We start from the raw sequence: 19950 nt of genomic DNA, 5'->3' as shown, positions 1-19950 counted from the left end.
TGGCTTAACGTCCCATCCGACGGACGGAGTGTTGCGCTTGAAATGTTCTCCACGCAACATTCAAGCAGGGATCGGGCAGTCTCTGAAAATTCTCTGACACCTCAGGGATTTGAACCCGAGCCCACGGGGTGGGAATCCAACACTCTAGCCACCACACCAACCCGATCCCCACATAATAAAACATACACTGCTTTTTACACATAGTGTAATGTCGAAACCTGGTTCGGTTAATTAAATTTCTGTGGAACATACAACGGTGTAGCTTTTATTATGTTTCCTGTCACCAAGTATCGCCATCCAGCCTTAAGTTGATAATACTGGGGTGTCTGGGGGTATGGAATACCCGCCAGGGTAAGCGGGAGGTGCGGGGGCCCTCCGGCTTATTTCCCGAAAAAAAATGATAAATGGTTAAAATGGTGAGTTTTACGGGTTTCTGAGGTATACTTTATTTAACCCGCCTATAAAATAACCTTTTCGATTAGTTCTTTTAAATAAAACATCGGGTTACCTTCCATCTTCTGAAATTTTTAGTCATTTATTTTTTTGATATTTTTTGGCGGAGAATGTTGTAAGCAAATTAACGAATGAAATTTTGTAATCGCAAAAAATTTGGTCCACGTAATCTGGGTTTTTTTTTAATGGAGCTTTCACATACGCTTCATGACAGACGCAATCGTTGTGGGGGACACAAATTTAAGGGACTTTCATGGGCGAACCCGGCGGGGGGCAACTGCCCCACAGAAGCGAAAATAAATTTAGTTCAAAACAAAAGTAATGAACAAATTTTCCTTTTGAACAAAAATGATACTAGTATAAGACATGGAACTAAAATAAAAATCATTACTTTTTCAATCAAATAATTATAAAAAAACTAAATAATTGCTGTCATAATGCCTTTGAAATTTTGGTTTCATTAACCTTTTCTGTGCAAAAAAATTGAACGACCATAGGTAGTTTTGCCCCCCCCCCCCCCCAGTTTTGATTCTGGGTACACCAATGGGGCCTTCGGCGATTGCCGACCAACCAACCTGGTCAGACCGCCATGATGGTATATATGTGTATGCAATTTCAAGGTTCATTTCTCTGAGTTAATGTGCATTGATCTTTGTTGATTTTTTTCTATACTTTTCAGTGTGTGAATCTTACCAAAGAGAATACTTGTGCTTTTAAGATTCAAGTTACTAATTAATTTCCATCCAGCTTGAAAATCATCCCGACACAACACGCCCCTGGGCTTCAATGTGTTAATGAAAGAGATTTGCTATTAAAATTATTCAGTCTTTATGAAGGTGCCCAAGGGCGTACCCAGGATCAAAACTAGAGGGGGCAAGCCATGGTTGTTCAATTTGTAGGTAAGATTTAAGCATGGAAAAGGTGAATGAAATCAACATTTTAAGGAAACTGTAACAGCTCTTTGTTAGTTTTTAAACTTACTTGCTTGAAAAATATTATTTTCCTTAAAAACATGTGCGATTTTTGCTTCTAGGGGGGGCAGCTGCCTTCCCATCGCTGGGTACGCCCGTGGGCGGTTACTAAAATGTTTTTTAAGCGAATAATTTTAAAAACTAATAAAGCGCTGTTATAATTGTCTTGAAATGCTGGTTTCATTCACCTTTTCCATGCTAAAATGTAAAATATTACAACTTAAACGACTATGGTTTGTAAACCCCTAGTTTTGATCCTGGGTACGCTCTTATATGCCTACTATTAGTCTTCCAAGAACGGAGTTCGATCAATATTTAGATCAAAGATAAAAATCAATGTGAACTGAACGTTTGAAATCCTAATAAGATTTCAGAACGGAGCAAGGTGGCCGCATGAAACGTTTCCAGAATACATTGGAGTATCGAGAACACCATGTATCTACATCTACATGATACCCCGTAAGCCGCCTAAAAGGCGTGTGGCAGGGGGTGTTAGGACACCAGCCGTTTACAGCTAAATAAAATGAAGTGATCTAACGAGCTTGGGACTAGCGTTTATTAAAGTCCTTTATGGTTCGGGGGAAAAACGAATTCCCATATCTATCCGCTCGGCAAAACATCTCTCTTAATTTATCGCTTCTATCGGACCTGGAAATATAGTGTGGCCCTAATATTATGTTCTCTGTGTCGCTCTTAAAGATATCCATTCTCAATTGTTCAAGCAATCTAAGCCTAGCGCGCAGCCTCCGAGTCTCCAACGGCTCCCAGCCTAATTCGCTTAACAACTGGGTAACCCTGTCTGTACGCCCGTAGCAGTTTTTGACGAAACGCGAAGCCTTCCTTTGTATTTTATTCAGTTCGCGATGTATCAACCTGTCGCAAAGGTGCCTCCTGCCCCTCGCTAGGTACGCCCATGAATGTTGCCCAAGTATGAGTTTCGCGGCCCGTTTCTTCAGGCACACCTCTGACTGTGATTGGAAACGAGACATTTGGTCTCCTCACCGTCCTCGGCATTCAACAGCGGTTTGGACCCCCCTCCGCTCCGCTCCCTCCTCTTAGGTGAGCAGCAAGCAAGCAAGCGGCCTTGCACATTCATCTTTTTCACCGCGTGGTCTCTCCACTCACACGCTGACTCCCTCTCAAACCCCCTTCCCCTAGAAAAACACAACCCCCCTCCCCGCCCTCTGTGATGCCGGCTATCGGCCGTGGCCGTCGGGTGCCTTTTCACAGTCAGTGCCTTACGGTCTTTCCCGAGTGTCGGACGAACTCAAGTGGTTTGAGTGCCTTGTGTCTTATTTCCGTCCGAAAAGTGCCCCCATCCGAGCATCTGCCTGTCCAGGAGCTTCCTATCCACTACCTACTGTGTCCAGTCCACCATGGCCTCCAAATGGTGAGTGAAGGTGTTAATTAATAAAAATGTTTTTTTCAAAATAAAATGCCTGGACTTAATGGATGCAGTCTTGCTACTCCCAAACCACATGGTAGGTCAAAAGGTTCCACGTATATCTTCATCGGGTTGGTGTGGTGGCTATAGTTCTGGCTTCCCACCCAGTCGAACCGGGTTCAAATCCCGGCCTTGACAGAGATTTTTCAGAGACTGCTCGTTCCCGGATCGAGTGCATTACGGAAGGCACTTCAGTCACTCCGTCCGTCAGATGGGACGTTAAGCCGTGGTCCCCTTTGCAACTTTCGTTTAGAGCAGGCTAATGCCGACGCCGGGTTTCTCTCCACCCTTCCCTCCTTACCCTTTCCTCGGCTGTCGGTCGCCGACTCGAAATACCATAACGTAGCAGTTATTGCCTCTTTTTACAGATGAAAAAAATATCCACTTTACGTAGCTTTAAAGGATTCTTTATGATAGAATTATATCCTGCACTTTTTGAGTAATTGCTCTCTAAAAGTGATCATTGACTGAAAAATAGCAGCTAACCAAGTGAGATATATGAGAGATAGTATATGTTTTTTAAAGATTTATCCTGGCCATTTCTTGACCTCTCGTATTAACCTCTAGGTTATTCAGAATATGTTCACGAATTAATTATCTATTTGTGCATTCTGGTATAATAGTGGTACCTATTGACCTATGACCGCAAGATTTCATGTTTCTGTAGTTCATGTTAATTGAATGATATATCTCTCTTCTCCTTATTCTCCAGGGTGGTCATTGGTTTGTCAAAATAAAGCAAAAGAAAACAATCGCCTACCATAATATAAGTAGAACTTGTCTAAAAGCAGTGTTTTTACCTGCGTACGACTCGGCTTCATTTTTGTATTGAAGTTAATTTTTTAGCCGCGTTATCACCTCAGAATGCAATCGTTTTAGAACGGAATTTGCTTTTTAAAACTATGTCTGTGATTATGGACAGGGACAACATACAATTCCCCGACTCTTATTACTAAGCCGTCAAAATGTTTCTCGTGATTCAAAATTTCCGTATCGATTCCGGAGGCCAATGTCGAAAATATCTTGAAGTATGAGTTATTCTTGTGTTCATTAAAGCTATGCATTTCAAATATGGAATTTTGTCTATTTTAACTTAGGATTAAAGTTGTTGGGTTTTTAAATCTGGAGTTCAATCTTTAACAAGTAGAACTGGGAAATTACGAGTATGGAGTGATTTATTCCGATTTCGTCACCAAAATTGGTGTTCAATTTATTTCTTTTCGATAAACGAACCATGGGTGGTCAATGTAATATTTTAACACGATCGTCCGCGATCATTTAACGAAACGTGAGTGAATACGGTTTTAAAAAATACGACTTATGTCTTGACCTTCTCATTGAATATTCTTGGAAGAATTTCCATATCAATAGAAAATGTGAGGTTATTTATTATACCACAAAATAAAATTTTCTAAGGAAAAAATCGAGGAGGTTTTCGTCCGGATGCGATAGACCAGAAACCCACGTTCTCTGAAGCCAGTATTTTATCCGTCTTTGGAACTATCGTTTACGAAATATGACGGTCTAGTTGTACAAAAGCATCAAAATCTCACTCCTTTCAAATATCTTTCCACACGACCCAGCGGTCAAATATGTATTTGAAATGGAAGAGGACGTTTTGTGGGCAGATCCGCTCATTTTAATCTCTGAACTCATTGCGTAAACACATGCCCCACGCGCTGTTGGAAAAAAAACACAAGCCGAGATTTTCGTCTCGCTGTAAGTCTCCTAACAGCACGCACGCGCTGCTTCTGTGGGAAGAATGAAAAGAGAACACATTTTATGAGGTTATTAATAATGGTCGCAAAAAAAAGTGCTGATTTTAAATTCCCTGACTCTAACGTGACTAAATTCCTAATTTTTCCTGACTTTTTAAACAATCGTTTAGATTATTACATAACCTTTTCGAAGATTACGAGTAAATGGAATATAAAATTCTTTTAGTTGTCCCGAATTGTAATTCCCTGACTCTTCCCTGACAAGTTCCTAAATTTCCCTAACTTTTTCACTCATTCGTTCCCATTGTTGCGCAACATTTTCGAAGTGAAAGAGTAAATAAAATATAAAACTCCTTTAGAAATAAATTCAAACTCTATTCAGTCCTCATATTTGACAATTAACACAAAAACTATAACATGTAAAAATAAGCTCAGTCATTTCAAAGTTAGAATAAGCTCTTATAAAAAAAGTTTTTTTAAAAACCAGCCTTTATATTTAGATTACAGGGGATGAGCAACGTTTATATATGACACAAAGCAAAAAAACTCAGTGACCCCGAAAAACCAAAAGTGACGTATTAAAAAAGTCACTATATTTATTAAATTTTCAGTGAATGGTAAGCCCCCTATGTTTCAAAATGCCACCCCTATGCTTTTAAATGCCTACCCCTATGTTAAAAATGCCACGAAACACGAAAATCGACCATTTGGAACTTCTTAGATCAAAAACATGTTTTGGGGGGGGGTTGACTGGGGGGTGGTTAAAGGGGGGTTGGAGAGAAAAAGTTATATTTTCATGTATTGTCATCGGAAATGAAGAAGTGTGCAAAATTTCAGCGTTTTTGCTTCACAGGAAGTGAGTCAAATTTGAGTTACAAGATTTGTACCAGACATACAAACAGACAAACAAACAGACATGTTGGTGAGTTGATATAAAGACTGTAATAAAAATAACGCAGCGGAGAGGCTCTTTTGTTTCGGCTTATTAACTTTTCCCCGATGTCATGGACAAGATTCCCTGGCCCATTTCACTTTTCCTTCACTTTGCTTACACTTCCTCGATTTATCTGTCCTGCGAGGTCACTGAAAATGTTATCGAAGATTGGCGATTGAAAATTCAATAAAAAGCGCCATTATTCAAGCTAATTTTTCAAGGAGAAGGAGAGAGAAAAAGTTTAATTACATTCCTAGCGGTAGCTTACGGGCATGCGCAGTAGACGATTTTGGGATAGGATTAATTAATTCCCTAAAATCAAGTTGTTGTTCGTGGAGAGATAGCATCAACGGGAAAATGTATACGATTTGCGTCCCCAACTTTTAAATCTGTCAATTACTCAAGGGCGTTCCCAGGATCATAACTGTGGGGTCAACCCGTGGCCTAGGGGGAGGGAAGCCATTTTTTGACACCTTAACATGCAAAAGGTGAATAAAACCAACATGTTAAGAAATTTTTAACAGCGCTTTATTAGTGTATGAGATTATTTCCTTGAAAAAATAGTTTTATTTTAGTTACATATCTTATATTAATACATATCATTTTTCGTGGGTTTAAAGAAAATTTTTTGAATGCTTTCGTTCAATTCAGTGCTGATTTTGTTTAAAGACTTTTGCGATTTTTGCTTCTAAGGGGGGGGGGGTGCAGCTGCCCCCCCCCCCCCCCCGTTTCCCTCGCTGGGTACGACCATGCCTGTACTCTTACTGAATAGTGATCCCTACAGCCATTATAGCCGCTTTCTGGTATGGATAAGGCCTGTAGCGTCTGCAGATAGGCCTGTAGCGTCCCTCCCTTGTATTAACCCCATGAAATTTAATATCCAAATTAACACGGATAAAGAGAGCATTTTCAATTTTTATATCGCTGAAATCTAGCATAATTGAAACTGATCGTGAGATGATTTCTTTGTGAAATATTGCATGTAATTTTAGTATTATATATCTAGCAGTTAATTTTATAAATGAAGTAGGTATCACGATAGACTACGATTTTTTATTTTCTTACTTCATTCCGCATTTCAGAGAGGCCCTGTGCCCCACATTATGTACGCCCCTGAACTCGAAATTGTCCCCTCTCTCCTCAGGGGCGGCTTCACACATGACCCATACTCTGGAAGGAGTTAAATTTTTAAATGCAGCTCAGAATTCCACTTATACTCAAAGACACTGAGGTACAGTTGATAATAGAGTCGGCATGTTTGTATGACCATATCGAAGGAGACAACACGAGTCAAATAAATACACGAACTAATCACTCTTGAAGTAACTGTATACCGGGTGAACTGTTAGGGTGAAAGAAGTAAACAGCTACTTGTACATAAACAATGATGACGTCATGAGCCTTAGCAAGGAGTCGCCGGAGTAAAAATTTTTGAAACACAACAAAGTCCGATTGCGTAGCAACTGAACGCAAACAACCGTTCGGCATGAAATTCGTCTGATTAATAACGACAATTTACCTCTCATGGATTAGATCTAGTTCCCGTATTTATTGAGAATTCACCGCTAGTGTGCTCGTTACGAGGAGTTGAATTGTTCTCGGATCGCAATTCTGCCTACGTTGAGACGCCGAGATACAATCGAAAATAGAGTCGGCAAGTTTGAATGGCCATGTTGACAGAAATGAAGAAAGTCAAACTCAGAAACTAGCCATTCACTCTTGAAGTAACTGTACACGGAGTTAACTGAGGGTAAAAGTAGTAAACAGATAGTCATGAATGAAGAGTGTGGTGCATGAGACTCCACACACAACGTCTGTTGGAATGATTTCCTATTCCGCGCTGATTCATACGAGAATGCACTCACGAACGCAATGACCATAGATAAAATATTGAATGGGATAGGGCAGGTGTGGTGGCTATTGTGTTGGTTTCTCATTCCACGAACCCGGGATCGTATGCCAATGGTGCAGGATATTTTTAAGCCCGATAAATGCTTGAGTGTTGCGTGGAAGAATCTTGGCAAATGCAACACTTCGACAGTCGTATGAGATGTCTAGAAGAAATTTGTAGGCTCCTTTCTCGATCGAATTTTCCCGCGACGAATATGTAAAAAGTTTGGATTCTTAGATAATGACGAGAGTAGATTGTTATCTTCAATGATTTAAATTCTAACTTTGAAAGGCGAGACGTATGCTGATAAAAATACACGATTTTTATCCGAGTTCAACTTCTGTTATGGTAAGCGATCGTTACGATTTTCGGTTTTTTGGCCAGTTCATTCTTTCGGTGGCGGATTACCCACTTAAAAGGCATATTATAATATTGAAATTTTATGGGTAGGTAGAGTACAGACATGTCGCAATTTGCTTGTATCTCAAATTTGAAAGTTTTACCTCAGCATTTTTTCAGAGGTTATTTTTTTATGCTTGAGAAACAGACTAATGTTTACAGAGGTCTACTCTACATACTTAACCGCACTATAGTATAAAAAAATTAAAATTAATAATTTCGGTTTAAAAAATTAATGATTCACAAAAAAAGAGAGCATACGACCATTAGAGATAGAGGGATGTGTCCTTTAAAGCCTTGGTCTCCTAGGCTACCTTTGATTTTGAGCAAGCTAATGCCGACTAATGGATTTCTCTCGACTCTTCCCTACCTATTCCTCCCTCTCTATGGCGACCAACCCAAATAAAAGTTTAAATAGTGAGTAAATTTTGGTCAACGATTTTTCTTGAACTGTCAACTGGTCATCAGCTCTATAAATTTGTATTTTAATCTACTCTGTAGTTGCTGAGATTCGAGGTAAATTTTAATTAAACTGCGGTGGGGGATAATGGAGAGCAATGTTGATAGATGGGGTTTGGAAAGTTATTCCGTAAGTGCAAAACCGTGGAAATTTAATCATATACTTGAGATTTTAAAGCATTAGCAGCATAAATATTGAATTAATGCTATGATGTAATTAATTAACCAATTTCGCAAGCCACTGTGGCATAGGATTTTTAATTATCTCAAAAACAGTATATTTATTACTATAATTGTTAATGTTTCACTCGGGGCACGTAACTGGAGAGGTTAGAAATAAATTAATTTGTGATATTGCGCGAATTCACGAACAAAATTAGAGCAGCGGCTTTTTTTCCACCTCACGTTTATGCAGTCTGGCATGCGTTCTAGCAATTCACCGCTTTACACAATGCAATTTTCGTTACACGCCTTCGTTCTCACGTCAGATTGTGCTACTACGTGCCCCATGTAAAACTGCCGCAATGAACATCACTTCTGGAACAGTATACCTATAGAAAAGGTTCATACTGCTGGAATGTTAAAATGTTAGATCAAAATCCAAATAATTCCCGTCATTGTTATTCTGGAAGTGGCTTAACTAGGAATATGCTTTGGGGGAAATGGGGTGGCCTGGGGTGGCGACCCCTCTCCCAGGTCCGGGAAAAGTTTTGAAAACTGACATTTTGCATCATTTTGACTAAAAATTCAGCTTAAAGCAGATGCGGTTATTAAATGTCAAAACTAGACAATATTTTTAAATATCGATTTAATTTCTCCGAGGCTTTGTGGAGGGGGGATCTATCCCCTCATCTCCCCCATATATATGCCACTGTAGTCTGGTATTCAAATTCATTCTCTCTCAAACATTATGTGGGGAAATTTTGCAAATGATCAGTAATTAAAGTCAAATTTTTGGGTTTGTAATCCCGGCAGACAGACTACATATAGTGGAGGATGCTCACATTTTTTGTGAATTGTAATTTTTCTAAGTACGCCTATTTAAGTCGTTTACTGAGCATAGTTTCCGCAAGACTGTTTACCTAGGGAAATATTTTTCTACTTTTTCTTACGGTAGCTCTCGTTTCATTCCTCTCGACCTATGCGCTGAGAACGGAGCTACTCAAACGGTAAACACAAGTACTAAAGTGCGTTCTTGGAAGCTATTTCCAAATGCGAACTCGCTGGGGAAAATACCAGGAGTTAATTTACGGTTTGAACAGCGCAGCAGCTGCATTTCTAACGGCGGATGGGTTTGCCCGTGAAAAGGGTCTGCTCCGTCAAAGGCCTTACCTGCGCCGGACCCTTTTCAACTTCTCTGCACCTTTTCTATCCCTTCCGCTCCTCCTGTGTCATCGTTTCTGTGACGGATGGTTAAGATGAGGACTGGAACCCTGTTATTTAACTCGCGTAGCTCAAATAACGCCGGCGTAAATGTAATGGTTGGTTACTAGGTTTTTCAGTGGAGTATTCTAAGTCATCAGCGTCGACGTTGTTGGCACAAATTTTGACCACGTAAATAGTTCAACTATTTGGGTAGTACATATACAAGAAGGAAAACCTTGACAATAGAAGTACAACAGAGTCAAAATAGTAAATATTTTAGGAAGCATTAGCAAAGGAATCAGCTGATGAGAGGGTCGTTGTGTAAGAGTGTTACGATAAGGCTAGTGAAGAGTCTGATTTGAAAAGTAGAGTTTTACGTTGTGGAACCTCGATATTACCTCTAAGGTAAATTAATAATACTTGATTAGCAAGAAATTTTTGGCAAGACTCTTCTCTACAGAAAATAAATATATTATCGTAATTTGTACTCTAGTAAGTCGTTGCAAAATATAAAAAACCATGCGCGACCAGTAGAGCGGGAGTATTGCGTCCTCTGATTATTGTTTGCATGGACATCGCTAGATCTTCGTTGAAAAGGTCGTATGTGTATTTTGCCATAAGGTGTTTGTTTTAGAGCCATTCAGACGTGGCACTGTCACAGTCACGCATCTCCCTTTGTCCTACTTGTCACGGATGAGGAGGCGTTGAGACGATGGAAAGAATCGAGTTTTCACAAGCATTTTCCCGAGACCGAATTGTTCCCCGTGCTAATTTTTTCAATTCGAGCATTCCAGCTTCAACTCATCTCCATAAATAAAAAAGGTTTCACTGTTAGCATGTAGTGGCGGATCCAGTATATGGACCAGTGGGGGGACTAAGATTACGATTCTATCTACTGTAAATTGAATACCCCAGAAGGGGGCAATAGTCCCTCTCAAGTCCCTCTCTTGACTGTAACATATCAAAAGCATTTAAAATGGGCCCTAAGTTTAGAGCTACTTTGTATTTTAATTCGTTAACATAGGTAAGTATGTGTGAAAATATAACTAAACACTTATGTACTAAGTGGTACCCTCCAAATACTTCGATTTTACCTAGTGTGTGTTTCGATCCAATAGCCCCCTTGGCCCCTCCCATAGATCCGCGACAGGAAGCATGCATACCTGACCGGCAATTGGAAGATTCGGCTTTGAATATCGGCTAAACCAGATAATTTTTTATGGTTATTTCATCCTTGTTGCATATAATCTAGCATTCCAACGCGTGACTGTGTACAAAGATAACTGTTTGATGCGGAGCATTGTAAAAGGATGTCTGTTGCTCCTCATGTATCGCCCGACGGAATACGTTATTATTTAAGTATTCTACCAGATTGAGGTAGGTTTCCATGGAGTATTTAAGAAGTATTCTGGCAGTCCCTTGTTTAATAAACATTCTACCCGTAGTAGAATGTTTGTCCTACCCTCAGTAATGGATTCATCTATACCTTCTGTCTCCTCCGTATGTCATCTATTAGCGGCTTCTGCTTACACACCATGTCCAACACTTCATCGTTTCCTTCCTCTTCTCCGTCCACTGATCAAATTTACTCTTCCTAAACAACATAAATGTTTACAGGATGTGTATTTTAAGTAATGGGAACAAATTCATTAAAGGAAATTTATTATAGATATCGCTGCAAAACTCTAGTCAATCGCTCAATGGACTCGATCGCCTTGAGACTTCAGACATTTATGTAGTTTTATAGGCAAAGGTTTATGTGCGATCTAATTTGCTGTAAGTGGCCATCCGTTGGTTGGTGGACATACGCTAAGCGTTGCAGTTTTATTTTTTGCTTATTTATTAAAAGTTCTTTAAGTTACGATAGAGTTCTGGGACTTTTTGAACTGTTGGGTAAATGAATGAAGATTTTATTTGCTTCGATCCATTTTATTCATAAATACTGTTAATACTAATATTTATAGAACTTTTTTCCTGCCAAATGAACAAGTATTCAAATAAATGTTTGGGCATAGTGAAATCTCTCACAATGTACACCTGAATTAATTCTGTACTCTCTCATAGGGCAATGGCTGACATTTTCGACAGTACCTCTATATAGTGTGGTGTAGTATACGAGCGATTATAGCGAGTGTTACGTGGAAGGTTCTATTATTGTCCTTTAGTGCTCCTTGTCCTCCACATATGATTTGTACCTATGTACTCTTAAGGGTTACTTTCACCTGCATTCAAAACTTTTTCAGTTGAAATACTAAGCTTCCTGTTTTCACTTTTTTGTACAGATTCGTGTAGTCACTTTTGCATCTCTTTACAGTTCTCGCCTTTGGAACTAAAAATGAAGACTTCATCAAATCACCACATAATCGGAAAATTCAGGGGTATGATTAAAAATATAGAGTCACTGATGCTATCCGTAAAAGGATTGTTATTGAACAAGCAAAATTAGCAATATTAATAGAAAATTATTATATTTCAATAATTTTAATGATTTAATTCGCAATGATAAAACTATTTTCTGTCATAATATTTAAGCACAGAAACCTGTTCAATTCGAAAAGACAAATTTGTTAAAATATTCATCGGTCAAGGTTAATATGATTTGATAGTAGGAAACTGATCTAGGTGCGTCGAAACGGTTAACTTTGTTTTTTCTATTTATTCCGGATGCTCGTCGGTCTCTTTATGAGAGGACATAATTACGTATTGCGCACAATGGATTCATACACGATTGACATGATACGGTGTGAAATCTGAAGGGATATGAGAGTGAATCTGAATGCTGATTATATCAGTGGGTACTCTTCAATATTGCCGGCAATGTTGAATTTCCCTCTTGCGTCACACTATATATCCGAGTTTATGAAGATCGTATCCATTTGTTAACCGGTGTGCACGGTGTTAAACTGCTTTCGCTCCACTTAATGACTGCATTTACCTTGCCTTCGAAAGTACTTATGGAGAGTTAATGACAGGCGTTCCCACTCACCTTGCCTCCTTCAATAATTCCTTTTTATTTATGTTATGACTTTTCCATATGAATCATTCCCTTGTCACTGGAGACCTCAACGACTGCAACGGATGCACTCCCCTGTTACCAAGATTATAAAAGCTATCACAAGGATTCTCCACGTCATTATGAGATTGTATATCCAACTTTTATTGTATTCGATTGCGATAGATAGGAAAAAAATAGTTTTCCCTTGATTGATCCGTCACCTACTTAACGAGATATTCAAGGCGAAAAATCGGCGGCCTTAACCCTTCCACAAATATGCTGATGACGTCATGCTCTCCTGCAAAGCGGGTCTCCATTTCTCCGATACACCTCGGCCTTTATCTTTGCCCTCAAGTATTTGGTCGTTGGTTCCGCAATTCCATTAGTTAAAGAACCTCTATGATCGAATTGGCAAATGAACCAAATGCAAATTGCGTCCCCAACTTCTAAAATTAGGGCGGGAAATAGCAATTTTTTCCTATTTTAAATTTAAAGAACTTAAAACTTTCCTAATTTAAAACTATATTAAAGGGAATGGCTAAAAAGGGAAAATATTTTTCGGTGTAACTTCTTCTTCACTTCCACTTACCGGTCATTTAATGAATGGCGATGTATCAGGTCTGAGTGAACAATCACTGTATGTTACCCAACCCCTTTATCGAATAGAATATCTTATATACGAATGAAGGGATATACTGTGTTCCTGGTAGCAGTTAAATTTTATGTATTTTTTACTTGTAATAATCGGTTCATTTTCAAAATTATCACTAGTTATGTCTTTTAATATTACAATTACTTCAACCGTCTCTGAAAATAATCTCTCTGGGCTATTGAGTCAAATGGCCTGAGCTAGGCACTTCGTGTGGTTCCAAAAGGCTATTTACAATAATTATTTTATTTTCACCAGGGAATTATGGATTCAATATTTGTCAGTACCAGTGGCATGTATAGATCCTCATTTGGAGTGGGGGTCCGCGCCATCACCCCATGACATTTTACATTTAAATTAATTCAAATTTTATTATATTTGAAGGTGTATAACCGTATGGCATGGCCATTCTCTCATTTGCGATTCATTAAAATACTTCATTCTATGTTTATTACTTAATTTGTTACGTATTTACCTCATATAGTTGGGGTTCCGTTCCCTCCCTTCATTTTCAAGCAGTTTGTTTTAACAGTTCCTTGAAAAAAGTCTTCAAACAGTTTCTTTTCACTATTTTAATTGGTACTTATAATTAATTATAATTTTTAATGGTATCTTAATCGAAGCCCACTTACCTTTCCATTGGTTCTTCAATATCTCTGTTGGTGTACCTATATTCGATACTACCCATGTTGCAGCTAATAAAAAATATCCTTTCATAGGTTCAGGTATATTTTTTATATCCGTTTATGATTTTATTTTAATTTCTTAATTACGCAAGTTGCAATTCGTTGCTATCTAAAGGGAAGCAGAATTTTCACTTTTGTTGCCTGTATTTCATGGAAAATTCTCTTTCTAAATACTATTCTGAGAAACGCTTTTCACATTTCTTCACTTACTGAGGGTAACTGTTAATTAACTTGATTGGGTTTAATTATCACTAAGGGTAGCTATGGTTCTATTCTCTGTAGATACGTATTTTTCTGTGACTTAACTAGCCTTGATAAATGCACTAATGATCCTCATGATAATATTTGTCTTGCTAATATTAACTAATGCGCTTGGTGTTTATACGGAAATAAGCTGTATTATTAGTATTCAGAGATATCATAGACTCTTGTTCATATTTTTTGCATCAATAAAATTTTTGCGAAGACAACTCTTTCTTCTAAAACTCACGCACGTTTTTTTATTGGCACTTAAGAGAGAAAAGCTGACTAAGGATATTGTATTTCGATGTAACTTATCTTTCCCTTTATTCACCGATTTATTTTACTCAATTCTGATTTCGGTACAGAATGAACCGACCCCAGTCCTATCAACACTCTTGAGTGACACACCAGCGCACCAACAAAAAGACTTGAAAACTTTTCATTCACTGTTTCTTGAAGAGAATATGCGGAAATATTGGCTTCCATGGAGAAATTCTCGAGCCGAGATATCGCACCGTTCTCGCTCTGCTTTATTGTCCGGAATACATTACGCTTGGCTAACCAAGGTCGGCGAATGAACACGTAATTCAGTTGTCTAACTTTCAGAAAGGGAAGGCTCCTCCAAGAAAGTTCATTTAAATTACTGTGATTACTTAACAGCATTCTTAGTATCGAAATGGATTCTGAACTCAATTAGATTTCCATTGGAGTAAGCAGTTTCAGTTATCCCTATAGCTCGGTCCACGATTATTTCCAATAGAGGATTTTAAAGTCGACCGCTGATAATGCCGTCACCTGCCGCGCATTAAAATCGGTTTACTACAGTTGACACTTGCGTCTCTGACGGCAAGTATGTCCTAATTTCGTCGTGAAATAAGCTACCATAAGGGCTTTTGACCGCAATTTATAATCGCCATGGAATGCCCCTTCAAAATGTTAATGTATTAATGATAATTCTCGCGAGAACAAATATTCTTTTGAAAACATTGGTAATGAATGGATCGCGCTGCATTTATCTCTTTGCTGAGAAAATTTTTGAAAATCTATTAATATGCGCTCGAGGTGTCAACATAAATCAAGCTCCCACGGGACCTCCTCCACGTAGTCCCTTAGGCCCGGGCCTTCTGCTGTAGGGACTTCATAGCCTTTGGCTGTACGTTTTGGCCAAAGGTAGCTTTGTGGACCATCGCGTAAATACAAAAATTCACACCTTGATATTCAGTTAGGTTGACGTGTCATTTGGCCTGGCATGTGAATTACATCGCCACAAATGCTTCTACCGCGAAGCTGTTTTATTTGAAAATAAGAGCAATGAGCTGTGTTATAACTCCAGCTATAACTTCACGCCATAAATATTCCTCTAGAGTTTGCCTGAACAAAATAAATTCCCGCTCTTTTATTTATTTTATAAAAGAGTACGGGTGATAATTAATGCTTTTCCTTTCCAATGAGGTCCAGTCACATCATGTATACATAGTTTAAATTGATTTTGAATTTCGGCTGTAATGAATGGATAATGGGCAAAGATGTCACAATCTTTTGTTACTCGATGCATTGCTTTCAAACGTAGATAAATGAGCATAATCGTCTTAACAACTAGTTGCGGTAAAAACGCGAACTTTTAGTAGAAGAACTCGGACATTTGTAGTACTTTAATTTTTATATACACTAAAAAATCCATCCACTCATCATCATCATTAGTCGACAATCCTAAGATTGGCTTGATGCAGTTCTCCATTCCTCTCTCCTATCCGCTAGGCTTTTCATAGCGACGTATTTCTACTCTTTTACATCCTTCATAACCTGTCCTATATAACTCATTCGGGGCCGTCCCTTGCCCTTTTTCCCTTCCACTAGTCCTTCAACGATTGTCTTCATCAGACCATCGTGCCTCAAAATGTGGCCAACTAAGTTGTCCCTTCTTCTGCAAAAGGTTTTTAGGAGGTTTCTCTTTTCTCCCACTCTTCTTAGCACTTCCTCGTTACTCACACGGTCAATCCATTTTATCTTCATCATTCTTCTTATATCCTTTATAACATGTCTTATGTAACTCATTCGGGGCCGTCCCTTGCCCTTCTTCACTTCCACCTGTCCCTCTAGGATTATTTTAATCCGGCCATCATGTCTCATATTGTGGCCAACTAAGTTGTACCATCTTCTGCATAAGGATTTTAGAACACATCCTTTAAACTTAGCACACTTACACGACCAATCCATTTTATCTTCATAATTCTTCGATAGCAGCACATTTCATATGCATTCACTTAATGCAATACCAGAGAGTAAGTATATACTTACTCATAGGCGGATCTTACTCATAGGTCTGGGGGGCACGGGGGCACGTGCCCCCCAGACCCTTAAAAATATGCAAGATATTTAATACGGTCCCATTATCATTGTGTTCGTTTTGTATTACAAGGTATCCTTGGGCCCCCCCAGAAAGAAATCCTGGATCCGCCCCTGTACTTATTCTATGGTAATACGTATATATCCATTTCCGAGATAAAATTTACGTGCATAAAAGGTTAGCTTCTTTTTGAAATTAAGAAAGAAAAGGCGACGACTCACGGTGCCGTGTAGCAGTTGACCTTGGCTGACCTTACGCAGCCGCCTCTCCTCTAACAACATCTAGGGATGGACCATGGAATCTTGGACCATAACTTGCGTTACGCTATGGGACTACTTACTTGTTAGTGGAAGCACCAGTCCGTCCCATTTAAGTTTCATTTTCGTTGCCACGATGGGCGCATTTTAATTGGCCGTCAAAAATGTCCTCTGCTCGACGATGAGTGCAAAGAGATCTATTTATTCACAATATGTACAACATAATATTTATAATTGCGAGTAATTGCCTACATAAGTTATGAATGCAATAGATCGCATGAACACGAATAATAAATATAATTATTTCCTCGTTCTATCACGGATAGCAATGGTATGCATAAAATTTATGGCGTCACTCGCGAGGACAACTCATTACATTTTTTTCCATTTTACCTTGCACAGCTTCGCTGAAGGAATTACGAACCTTTGGAAAGTTTTGCCTTTGCAGGAATATGCACGTATTTTTTGTTATTATACGTAATGTATTTATAATCGTGTGGTTTGCATGTGGGGGTCCACTTGCATGCTGATGATTGATCACCCCGCTGCCAAATTCCATAGACGTAGCTCACAGGGTATTATGTAGGTGTTGATTATAATTTCGCTTAACAGCCTAAATTACAAAGTGAAATACGGATAGCTCTGCCCCTCGGAGACTCAAGTGGTGACTTCTGCTAACCTATTTAAATGCGTGGTGTGTGCCAACACATTCAGAGGAAAACTGCAGAATCTTCAATTGTAATTTCGAAAAGCAATTTGAACTTAAATTCTCGGAAGGCACACGACAAATTTAAGAGTTGACGTGGCAAATTGCAAACATTAGCTACCCTTCCACACACGACTACTAGCGTTAAGAAAATAGACACTTCCAGGCCCTAAATTGCTGTTAGCACGATCCTTTCATCAACACCTGCATTTTACCCATCTATCTTCCTCAATAGGTGTGTGGCGGGGGGTGTTACGACACCATCTTTATACGAAAAAAGAAAATAAGGTGGTTGTTCGAGATATTTGAGTGCTGAGTCCTACCTAGCATTTATTGAAGTCGGTTAATATTAGGGGTTAATACGATTTACTTTGCATATACGTTCGATAACATATGAGTGGGTTGGAAGCCAAGGAGTACAAGTGATTTCTTTTTTCTGTACTAAGTTAGGTACAGAAATTAGGTTTAGAAAACAAACGAGGTCGACTACATATTTAGTGGTGCATTTGATTTTCCACTCGATGTCAGCACAGAACAGACTCACTCGTTTCCCTTGGCAACCAAGTTTTGTGTATTTATTCTAACAATTAACTTCAACAATTAAATTAAACAACTTTAACAATTAAATTAACTAACTCTGTTAAGAAAAAAATCACTTGTACTCCTTGGCTTCTCACCCCCTCATATCTATTTTATTTTTTCGTTTCTGGCAGTCCTGGAGACATAGTTAAGTTCTAAGATTATGTTCTCCGTGTTGCTCTGTTCTCAGTTCTTAGCGTAGCCAAAGCCTTGCTTGAAGTATTCGAATCTATGGTACCTCCCAGCCTAATTCGGGCAAAAAATTTGTGCAACGCTCTCTGTGAGTTTGCATCAGTATTTGACGTATCTCTTTCGGGGGTAATGTGCGTTATAGAAGGGGAGCGATTACCGATTCAGAGCCCCGCATTGATCCGTAATGCTGGATGGACCAATACGAATTAGCCATATCTTACGAACGCCAACATACTACGGTAGATCAGATCATTAAAATATAATAAGATAGATAGACTGTAGGTAGAACAGATAGATTCAGAATGTCGATTTTTAATATTTAATAAAAGACTATAACGGCAGCGTTAGAACAAAAAAATTGGTTAGTTGACTTACCGCGTAGCCTACTAACTTATGCATTTCATAAATGCATGTTTCTGAATTTTCCTAGTATTATTACAGCAGGTTTTGCATGTTCTAGATGTATAAGTAGATTTCCTTGGCAAGTTTTGCCTTTACATGAATGTTGAAGTATAATTTGTTAGTACGCGTAGCATTTTAATGACCGTGTGGTGTGCAAATGGGAAACCTGTTGCATTATGCATGCTGGTGTTTGATTACTCCCTGCCAAACACTCTAGATGTTGCCCGCAGGATATTATGTAGATGTAGATGTTTTTTCGGACCTGGAAATGTAGTACAATTCTAGGATGATGTTCTCCGTGTCGCTGTGACAGATATCGGTTCTTAATAAATATCATTCAATGTAATCATAATGCGTAGCCTTTTGAGTCTGTATCGGCTCCCAACCGAAATCGCGCTAAACTGATGTGTAAAGGCCTGGTTACACGATACATTAACACGTACGGGTTAATGTTTAAATGTATGAACGCGAGAATGAACGCCAAAATGCACCGTGTAACCACAAAACTTGTGCGAATACATGAACGGAAAATAGAACCTGTTCTAATTTGGTTCATGCATTCGTACATGTTCCGTTCCGGTCCACCAAAATCATTCACGCAAACGTACATTAACTTGTACGTGTTAATGTACCGTGTAACCAGGCCTTAACAGTTGTTTCACTGTTGGTTTGTAACATTTTAAATTAATCACTTTCGCGGAAACTATGTGTTCTTCAATAGGAGCGATGACTGATACAGTCCGTGTTCCCGGATGCTGGACGGATCTTGGCGTTCCAGTTGCTGCAACTCTTTTAGAAAGTAAAAGCCGCTCAGAGATATAATGACCTTGACCCCACGCTCGCTTGGCGGCAGTGTACGCGTCATCGTAGGTTGTTCGATCACCTTGCCCTAGCTTACTGATAGGAGCCGTAAATATCTTCGTGGGGAAAGAAAAATTGATCCTGCTCCCGCAAATAGCTTCTCATAATTTTTCAGCGCAGTTTCACTTTTATTTCCGCGACTCGAGCGATATTTTCCATTCATTTGCCTCTTTTCCTTCACTTCTAGTTCCGACATCGAAGCATTACAGACCATAAAACTGTCTAGGTAACACTAGCTGCTGCTGTTTCTAACACCTGCTACCTTTGGCGTAACTGGCTTAATTACCTTTTGTCTCTCATAATGAGAACTGATATTAAGCCCTTACATGCATAGTTTTTTCGCCTTTGTACATACCTCATTATTACTATGTACTTATTACAACTATCCCACATGAAAAG

The 19950-nt window shown here is 38.9% G+C and overlaps 1 protein-coding gene across 3 annotated transcripts in view; it reads left to right on the top strand.

Annotated features, from left to right (window-relative positions):
- Positions 1–19950, top strand: part of LOC124167025 (glycine receptor subunit alpha-4-like) — an 88208-nt gene that overhangs the window by 25166 nt on the left and 43092 nt on the right. The window contains exon 1 of one of the 3 annotated variants that reach the window (XM_046544790.1): positions 2648–2814. The exons of the other annotated variants lie outside the window; for them this stretch is intronic. Coding sequence (XP_046400746.1) covers positions 2801–2814 — 14 coding nt within the window. The 5' untranslated portion in view covers positions 2648–2800. Of the gene's footprint in view, positions 1–2647; positions 2815–19950 lie in introns of those variants that run through there. 3 annotated transcript variants of the gene reach the window in all.

The sequence above is a fragment of the Ischnura elegans genome, chromosome 10, assembly GCF_921293095.1.
Source record: "Ischnura elegans chromosome 10, ioIscEleg1.1, whole genome shotgun sequence".
NCBI lineage: Eukaryota > Metazoa > Arthropoda > Insecta > Odonata > Coenagrionidae > Ischnura > Ischnura elegans.
Note: the sequence above shows the minus strand (reverse complement) of the source record. Positions and strands in the feature narration are given on the sequence as shown.